Source organism: Azolla caroliniana, unplaced genomic scaffold, assembly GCF_043228905.1.
Source record: "Azolla caroliniana isolate FFs.n. ecotype wild unplaced genomic scaffold, voAzoCaro1.0.p SCAF_22, whole genome shotgun sequence".
In the NCBI taxonomy this organism is placed as follows: Eukaryota; Viridiplantae; Streptophyta; class Polypodiopsida; order Salviniales; family Salviniaceae; genus Azolla; species Azolla caroliniana.
This window is the reverse complement of record NW_028230457.1, coordinates 4964789-4974441: the sequence shown is the minus strand read 5'-3', so window position 1 is coordinate 4974441 and position 9653 is coordinate 4964789. Positions and strand designations below refer to the sequence as shown.

The 9653-nt window shown below is 36.7% G+C and overlaps 1 protein-coding gene across 1 annotated transcript; it reads right to left on the bottom strand.

The window, feature by feature from the left end:
- Positions 1-3523: 3523 nt before the first annotated feature.
- Positions 3524-9376, bottom strand: LOC147849865 (phosphoenolpyruvate carboxykinase (ATP) 1-like). The gene is made up of 12 exons (XM_087336943.1): positions 9010-9376; positions 8098-8273; positions 7566-7719; positions 7004-7088; positions 6774-6874; positions 5944-6242; positions 5686-5859; positions 5387-5452; positions 5090-5268; positions 4724-4893; positions 4185-4353; positions 3524-3877 (listed from the first exon to the last, which is right to left on the bottom strand). Exons 1-12 carry the CDS (start codon positions 9285-9287, stop codon positions 3728-3730), a joined length of 2001 nt encoding a protein of 666 aa, XP_087193069.1. The 5' UTR covers positions 9288-9376; the 3' UTR covers positions 3524-3727.
- Positions 9377-9653: the final 277 nt, after the last annotated feature.

The window sequence follows — 9653 nt, the reverse complement described above, 5'->3', positions numbered from 1 at the left end:
TTCAAGATGCTTGTCTTTACCGCTTGAAGAGACAAGTTCTCTTCTTAACACGGGGTGTTGAGAGTCACCACCAGATTCTCCCAACTGTTCGGCAAGGTACACAATAGTAGGATGGCCTGCATTGCATCCTCAAGGAGAAACTTGGTTGCAACAAGTTGGTTCACATACCCCCATGTATGTGCTTACGTGCTCCCTGTATTTCAACCTCACAATCTTTCTCATCAAAGATGTTTTGTTGAGTGCGTTCTTCCTTTCATATAGACCTAACAACTTCTGGCACATCTCATAGGCATTTGTGTTGTTCTCCACGTCCTGAAGGACACTCACATCGACGCACTATCTGATGGTGGCCACTTCCTTTCTGTTCAGAAGTTTCCATTCAAACTCTAATACTCCCGTGGGTATTTCTGCTCTATCAATAGGCTCGTACAAGTCTTTGACTATGAGAAGGTCTTCCATCTTTATCTTCCAGTCTGCATAGTTCTAAGAGTTTAGAACTAACTTACATGGGAAGCCACTCACACCTCCTTCCATCTTTCACCTATGCTCTGATACCAGTTTGATGGGATTCGAATGAGGATCTGGGAGAAAGACCGATTGTGAACTACACAATAACGCGGAAACAGAAAATAGCAAATATGGAAACCCTTGATAGGGAAAACCACGAGAATAGAGATCCACTATACAAAGGAGAATACAACAGAGAGTGTAACAGCCACGCAGGGCTCTTGGCGTCTAGTCTCAGCTATGGCGCTGCTCACGCTCTCTCTCTCTCTCTCTCTCTGTGTTTCCTCAACTACAAGAACTTGCCTTGTTCACATTATTCTATTCTACAACCCATATGTTTGCCCGAAGTGTATTTATACTTATACACAAAATGAGCTATTTATAAATGTAGCCTCTACTACTATCGTTCCTATTTTTGCAGTAGCAGTTAATCAAATGACTAGTCGACTAGTCGATTCGACTAGCCAACTCTTATGTCGACCGTCCAGTTGGCCTGACTAGTCGGCATTGGCGTCGACCATCTGGTTGGCAAGACTAGTCGATCGTGTCTTCGACTTGGATCACATGTATATTGTTGACTCTTCCTTGTCATCGATTGTCGGCTCTTGGCCCGACCAGTCGGCTATTCCTTGTCTTCGACTGTTGGCTCTCGGCCCGACCAGTTGGCTACTCCTTGTCTTCGATTGTCGGCTCTCGGTCCGAATAGTCGGCTTCTCCCTTAGGAGGGACATATTCCTAACACTCCCTCCTATACGAAAAGGATCAACCCTCCCTAGAGTGCCAAAATGATGAAGAGATATAAAGAAAAGATAGAGAAGACGAGAAAGAGACAAGAATGCTATAATATTCTACTATTGAGACAATACAAGCTAGATAAACTCCAAATGCAACCATAAAACCAAAGAACTTCTTGATTTCCAATCACCCAAACTCACAAATTTCTTTCTACCTTCATCTTTTTCCTCCTTTGACTATTCTTCCTTCTCCCCATTACTAATACTCTTCTCACTTCTCTTAGACCTCTTATCTTCCTCTTTCAATTTTTTCTTTTTATTCTTCTTCTCACCTCTTTCTACTTTCTCTCGTCTCGTATTCTATCAAGCCTCATCTCACTTCTTATAATCTTCTTATTCTTCCTCCTTCCTCTCTTTTTCACACTTTTTTTTAGAAGTTTTTCATCTCCTATTTTTAGCTATGACACAACGACCTTTGAATCATCATATGTCCCTCATTAGAGCTCCAAATTTAGAGATGTGAAATTTTAAAGATAGCTCTTTTCACGAACTTTCCAACCCATATTTAAACATGATATTTGGGTTTCAAACGAAAGAGTTATGACCGTTCTTTTCAAACTATTCTGAAGTGACCCGCTTTTTCTCCTTTTACTTTTCTTCATGTCTCCTGCTTTTAGTTTGACTTCTCCTTAATATCTTGGTTCGTGTTTTTGCCCTCCAAATGGTAATGCTCCATATCTTATATTCTTGTAGTGTTCAATAACTTGAATTCTAAAAACACTTTGACACTATAAAACTTAAAACCTGTTTGAACTCAACCACATGGGTATATAATAACAGTAGGTTTGCTTTGTATCATGACCATTCTTAGATAACAAAGACAATAACAAGATCTCATAAGACAACAAAACTTCTCTCTTGTTTGGAGGTAATTTATTGTAGTAATAATGATCAAACCTATAGTTTTGAACGCTTGACCATGTGATCAAATGATAGACATTTCAACACAATGTTGGACAAAAACAATTTGGAAACAAACAAGCTTGTGTTATTCACAATTGAATAGTTGACTTTCTGCCAAAAGAATTTGTCTATGTTGATCCATGATGAAGTCACATTCTAAATAGGTCAAGACCCTATTTGACATGTCTTCTATTTTAGGAGTTATATCAAATAGAAGAGTAATGCATCTATTGTAAATTAATAGGATCTTTGAAGTTTGGTACTCACATTTGACATGGTTCATTTAATATTTAAGTGATACCACATTTCTCATATATTACTCACCTAATGAAATCATTTGATTGCATACAAATGAATCTTTCTAAGGCCTCACGCAATAACAAGTTGAGCCTACAAGGACAACCATTTGACTGAATCAAATCGGTCATATGGTGTCGATGATGGATAGTTTCCTATAGCTTAATTGAGCCTACATGGACATTGTGGTTTGATGACATCAAATGATTGATTAGACAATTTGAGATTACTAGATTCTATTGACAACATATTACCTAACAACTATACTTGGTATCATAGGCCACTTTTTTACTTCCTCTTCAAGAGAAACTTCAGCATGTTGCTTGCTTAGATGTTGAATGGGGAAATGTGTGACTTGGGCAAGTGGGTATGATCATACCAACATATCTATCTATACACAAGTGGGAGACCCAACCCAATGTTTTCTGGTCACTATAGCTCCAACATGGTTGGGCACACTGTAGACTAATATATGCTTTATTTTAGACTATTATAGGGAGATCCAATGTCTCATAGTCCCTATAGCACCAACATTTGAGAGTGAAGCGAGGGAGCACCCTATTTGGTATTCACATAGACAAGTTGAAAAATATAGAGGTTGACAAGGTGGATCTAGTCTAATGAGAGTGATGAATTCTGGAAAAGCTTTAAGCAATGATGATGTTTGACACCTCAATAGAGTTTTGCAATTAACGCCATTATGGTGAGTTATGAGATACCTTAATTGCAATTCATTAGCAATGAGATTAATTGTCATTTGTTCATCAAAATAATGCAAATAGAAGCAATTAGAGACACTTGCATTTATTGATACGCCCCTTATTGATGAGAACATGAGTTCTTAATGAGGAAACATCCCCAGTTTCCATGAAGAAGATTTAAAGAACTATGTTAATAAAATTGTGACTGAACAAGTGGGAAACCGAAATTTTTGGTGATTCATTAGAAACAGGTGTTTTGAAAACATAATTCATTAGAAACAGTTGTATTTGTTGATGATGACAATTCTACCATGATTTGCATTTGCTTATTTAGTTACTATAGGATTGATGTGTTAGAGAAGGAAAGTGGAAAGGGATATGAATAGTTGAGAGGGTCACAAATTGTCAAAAATAAAAGAAAGCTACAAATAGGAAGTGGCATGGCAAAAGAATTGACGATGGAAGTGTTGGTTTGGGTTGAACATAATCATGGTCACATGTTCTTTTAACTTAAAAAAAAAAGAATTATTTTCTCAACCTAGGTCCTGCTCCTAGTATCTCATTTGAAAGTTTGTTGTCTTCTCCGATTTTGCGATCTAAAAACTTCTCGAAATTCTTGATGAAGAGACCTCCGAGCTTCTCCAATGTTTCCCTGTATGCTACTTCATCTGACCACTGCAATATCATATGATGAAGAAGAAGCAAACATCAAAACAAAGCAAATCAAATTCATGCTACAAAGTCATACAAAAATCACATTGGACGAAATTTATAATGATCGAAATATATATAATGTAATGACTTATCGTCTATCTATATGTCTACATAGAAATCATATGAATCTAAGCACTCCATAACTGAACAAGAGGTTTGGTTCTAATCACATACACACACACACGAATGCTTACAAAGAAAAACAATGATGTAATAGCATCTACATTCATAACTAGATTTAAAAGAGAACTTCACATGATATATATACCATGTTTTCGGGATGTAGTATGTTTGATGGAACCCCATTCACTTTATCTGGAATCTGAAGACCAAACACAGGAGTTTCGCTGAAATTCGCATTCAAAAGTGACCCATCGTGGATAGCATCTATGATCTTTCGGGTATATTCAAGCTTCATCCTTTTCCCAACTCCATAACTAGATTGAGAAAAAAGAGTAGGTCAGTGTTTTAGCCATATAAGAAAACGAATGGCATCAAAGAGAACAATTCATGTAAAATGTCATGTAAGAAATCAATCAATGTCAAAACCAAATCACCTATGCAAAGAAGTCGATGAAAAGCAAAGAAAGTCATGTAAAAAAAATAAACCAATGTAAAACCAAGTCATCTCTGTAAAGAAGACAAACACGATGCCAAACAAAGTTGCTATCTCCATTTTGAGGGAAGTCAAGTCAATGAGAGAGACCAAAACAATGTTTACAAACATCCGTGCCAAGAAAGAGTTGTCTCAAAGTCCACTTCATGTAATAAGAGAATGGGAAAAAACACGGTAAGGTAAAATTGTACCTGCCCCCGGACCATCCGGTATTTACGAGCCATGCAGTAGTGCCATGCTGTTGCATCTTGTCAGCGAGCATCGCTGCATATTTTGTCGGGTGGAGCATTATGAATGCTGCCCCGAAGCATGCTGAGAATGTTGCTTGTGGCTCTTTGATTCCATCCTCAGTTCCAGCAACCTAACGTCGACCACAAGTTTGTTTAATGTTTCAAGGGAAGGGCAGAAGAGGTATGAATGAACTTCATGTTAACAAAGATACAACAAATATGTAGTATGCATGTCTCGCCCAAAGTCCAATGGCGTTCTATGAAAAAACTGAAGGAAAAATGATGTGGCATTGCATCTAAGATTGGGAAGTTTGTGTAAACATATACCAGAGCTGTATATCCACTTATAAAGTGATACATTGTTTGAGCCAAGGTCAGCTTGCTAACAGGAGGCAGGACCCCAAAAGCATCACATGCAAGTAATATCACATTCTTGGGGTGAGGGCCAACACATGGTATCTTCACATTCGGGATGTATTCGATAGGATACGCCGCCCTCGTATTTTCTGAGCCATTTCAAGTTTTGAAACACCAAAAAGAGAACAAATGTTCAGGAATCCATTTTATGCATGTAAAAAGAAAAAAAAATAAAAAATCCAGCCAAAATTGAGCAAAAAAGCACACCTGTTACTAATTTTTCATAATAGTCAACTTCCCTTGTATGCTCATCAAAGACCACATTTTCGAGCACTGTCAGAGATATAGGTATTGTCAGTTCATAATGTTTATCATCCAACTTTCCGTCTTCTTTACTTTGGTATGAGTCCATAATGTCTAATTTCTAGTTTATATGATCACATATACTGTATCAACTAAGCTTCTCATTGATTCAATCCTAATTTATGGTGTATATTAACCCATAAATGTCAGTTACTTAACATCAAGTCAACTCTATTCTATGTAAAAACAAATTGATTACTAACCGGTGCCAAATTTGATTGCATTCCAGATATCTGGTTCCTTGTCACGAGACAGATCTACACATTTCGCATAGCAACCTCCCTCGATGTTGGAGACTCCATTGTCACTCCAGCAATGTTCATCATCACCGATTAGGTATCTATTTGGATCGGTCGAGAGCGTCGTCTTCCCTGTACCTGTATACATAAGAAAAACAATATTATTTGTGCTTAAAATAAGAAGAAGAGGATTTGGCCTTAAAATAAGAAAAGAGAAAGAACCTGATAATCCAAAAAACAATGCCACATCCCCATCTTTTCCCATATTGCATCCTGAATGAAGGGAGAGAACACCCTTCTTGGGCATGAGATAGTGCATGACACTGAAGAGGCCCTTCTTCATCTCACCAGCATACTGTGTCCCAAGAATAATCATCTCTCTTCTCCGAAGGTTAAGGTCTATACTTGTCGAAGATGTCATATAATGTGTGTATCGATTACATGGAAAGCTTCCAGCGTTGTAAATCGTGAAATCTGGGGCCCCAAAGTCTTCCATCTCTTCTGGGGTCGGCCGAATGCACCTGTCATCACATATATATTTATATATAGATATGCATAAATATATTAACCTGTCATCACCCTTCAATCTTCTAGGTGTGTTACAAGAAACCCATGGTCTTTGGAGAATCAATTAATTGGATATAAAATTTTCATTATATATATAAATATGAGAAGATTTAATTTGTTGGAACACTATAATCTCACCATGTATGAATCTACACAATCTTCCCCAAATATGTTCTCACTTCTCAAAGAATTCTTGGGCTTCAGAATCAAATCCTAAGTGAAGTGGATATGCAGCAATTAATTCACATGACAGAATCTTTCACCAGGCATAATTTTGCTTCCACACACATATGTATAATGTTCCACCAGATATTCCATTGACATAAAGATATAAAGAGAACATAAACACGTTGACTTAACAAAAAACTAGCCTAAAAAATGATGATATATGTATAATCTTCCACCACATATTCCATGGATAATCAAGTCTCCAAATAACTAAACCATAGCCTTGATTATGAATGGCAGGGGAGGAGAGAACTTACATGTTGTACATAAACAAGGAATGATATGCTCGAGCTGAGATGATCCGAACTTTAATACGATGCTCTGGATCCCAATTCAGGAACTGATCATTCACAAAAACCTGTAAGAAGTGCCAAAATGCTTCAAGATATAATCACTCTGATTATTCCAGTACTCAGGAAAAACTGGCCTTTCTGAGAGATGTGTACGTAGGATGTATACCAGAATCATACATGTATATATGACTAACCTTGTCCAAGGAATTCAGATAATCAACCGCTCTCTCTCGATTTACTAAAAATGTTTGTTCATCCATTTCGATATTTGGCGAGCCTCTACAAAGATATGTATATATGTGGTGTTAGCCATCAGACCAAGAACGGAATGCACTGATTTGTAAGAAATGACTTTTTTGATAGATTGCATACATGGATTTACTACATGTGTTCATGCATGATAGATCTCAATATGTTCATGGAACATTTTCGGTGCATGAATGCAAAGATGCTATATATATATATATATATATATATATATATATATATATTCACTGAATGAATACCTTGATGAATATAAACGACAAACAAATTCTCACATAAAAAGTCATCTAATCACCATAAAAATGTCTTTCATTCATATTTGGATAGGATGTTCAAACAGTAATCGCCTTAAAGTTAATCTCTCTAATTTAGATCTTATCAACAAATTCAAGAAGTGCAATAATTGTTTCATTACCTTTCTATTATTATACCTGCATATTCACATTACCTTCTATGAAGAAAACGTAGTAAACAAAGATAGAAAATACTTACTTGCCCCACCATAGATCATCTTTGGAAGAGTCCTCTTTGACTACACGTTTGTCTCGTGGAGATCGGCCTGTTTTGGCCCCAGAAAGAGTTGCTAGTGCACCAGTAGAGGTAATGAAGGATCCTTTCTCATACTTTATAGCCTGCTCATAGAGCTCTTTGGGAAAAGAGAAGAAACATGAATATGAAGGTAAGATTAAAATGATCATTTACTTAACAACTAATAGCTATTAAATGGTCAATATATGAACAAATGTGGCATAAAATCAATTAAACTGCTAAAGATATAGCTACAATATAATCCATAGAAACCTAACCAATATGCAAAAAATATGGCTACAAAGATATTAGAAATATATATAATTAATATGTGAAGCATATAATTACAAATGATCAATAAACAACTAATGAATATACAACATATATGGGTACAAATTTACGAGCAAAATGGAAACATTTTAGCTCCAAGAAAGAGGTTGTTAAGAATAAGGGTACAAAGTTATGAATAAAATAAAGGAAATCTAGTTTGTTTTACCTCCAGGAGAGAGGTTGTAGAGGACATGAGTGAACTTAAGTGAGCTGTCACTAACATTCTCTGCAGTGAATTTAGGTCCTACAGTTGGTGTTGAGATCTTCTGCTCGGACTTCTTCGATGGATCTCCTTTCACAACCTTAGGGCCAGTTTCTCTTGTCAAAGATGCAAGAGAAGCACTAGAGAGAAGATACAACAACAATGAAAAAACCAAAATCAAAAACTCAAATCAATACCCTCAAAAATCATGTAAGAGCTAGACAAATCCAAGATAGATACATTAAGCAGAATTTCTAGTTTTGGCCATCATCTAAGATCTAGACAAAAATCCACCACATATTGAAACAAATGGCTCAGAAAAGTTAGCCACACTTTCTTAGAACATTATGAGTATTTTTTAAGGAGCGATGTCCGGTGAATCTTAGGACTTTCTTCGCCCGTGTTAAACCTTTTAGATCTTTCTAGAACTAGAGATCCTGGAAATCTCTAGAATGTTCTAGAACACATCAGGTGAAACTTCTACATATGACCCGTCTCTATGCCTAAGGAGGCATGGAAAGATCTGACGTTTCTAGATGCTAGTTTTGTGAAATTCTCTGGAACATCTCATTAAACCAGTGATGAAGCATGAAAAGAAGGGGAGAAACACCATGTCGTATCATCAAAATTTGTGGCGAAGAATGAAAGATATTAGAATCACATGCACAAGATTCCATTTTATTTTTATAAATTAGCGAGATGAATGGAGCAAGAGAAAAATCAGAATTAGACATATCTAAGAAACCTATTGTATTTTCATCAAAACTAGTAAAAAGAAGAAATGCGCAGTATCTAAGCTGCGTCGTGATTAATTTCAAACTAGTAGGGAATTTTATGAAAACAAAAAAAGGATATGATAATGTATGTATTATCTACCTGATGGATTGGAGTTGTTGTTGCTGCCTCTCTTCATCAGAGATGAGATTTTGGCCTGATTTGGGAGTGCTGGGTGCTGATTTCTTCTTCTGGAGAGAATGCAACTCATCCAGGGTTGTGGCCTTCACGGTCGGCCCACTGTCATCGACACACACCGCAGTTGATACCTCCCCATCCCTCCTCTGTATTACCTGAGTCTTGATCTTGGGTATCCCCAGATGATCATTAGCACTGGGCAATGTTGCAGTTCCATTGTTACTAGCAGTATTATAACTCATGTATTTTTGTGCCGAAGATGTATTGATCCAAAGAAAAAGTACACAGAAATTCTTCTCGGTTCACTTGATTGCCTTCATTCATGTGTCACAACAACAAAAAAAGACAATTCACAATATAATCCGGAATGGCGCAATTTTATGCAAACACAATGGCTGGTATCTCTGTTGCCTTAGTAAACAAATGCAATCATATTTATTGTGACAAAACAAAACCACAAGGTTAATGTCACTCTGCTACTACCATCATTACATTCTATAAATATATATATATATATATAGAATTAACCCTTTATGTATCAGTGGAATCGAACCGAAATGAGGCATTATTTCTAAAATAATATGGGAAGAGCTTCCTCTCTTCCCATC

Coding starts and splice junctions, on each gene's coding strand:
- LOC147849865 (XM_087336943.1), bottom strand. CDS start 9,287: ATGAGTTATAATACTGCTAGTAACAATGGAACTGCAACATTGCCCAGT. Junction 7,089..7,565: donor GATGATCTATGGTGGGGCAA/GTAAGTATTTTC, acceptor ATATCTTTGTAG/AGGCTCGCCAAATATCGAAA. Junction 5,860..5,943: donor ATTGTTTTTTGGATTATCAG/GTTCTTTCTCTT, acceptor TTATGTATACAG/GTACAGGGAAGACGACGCTC.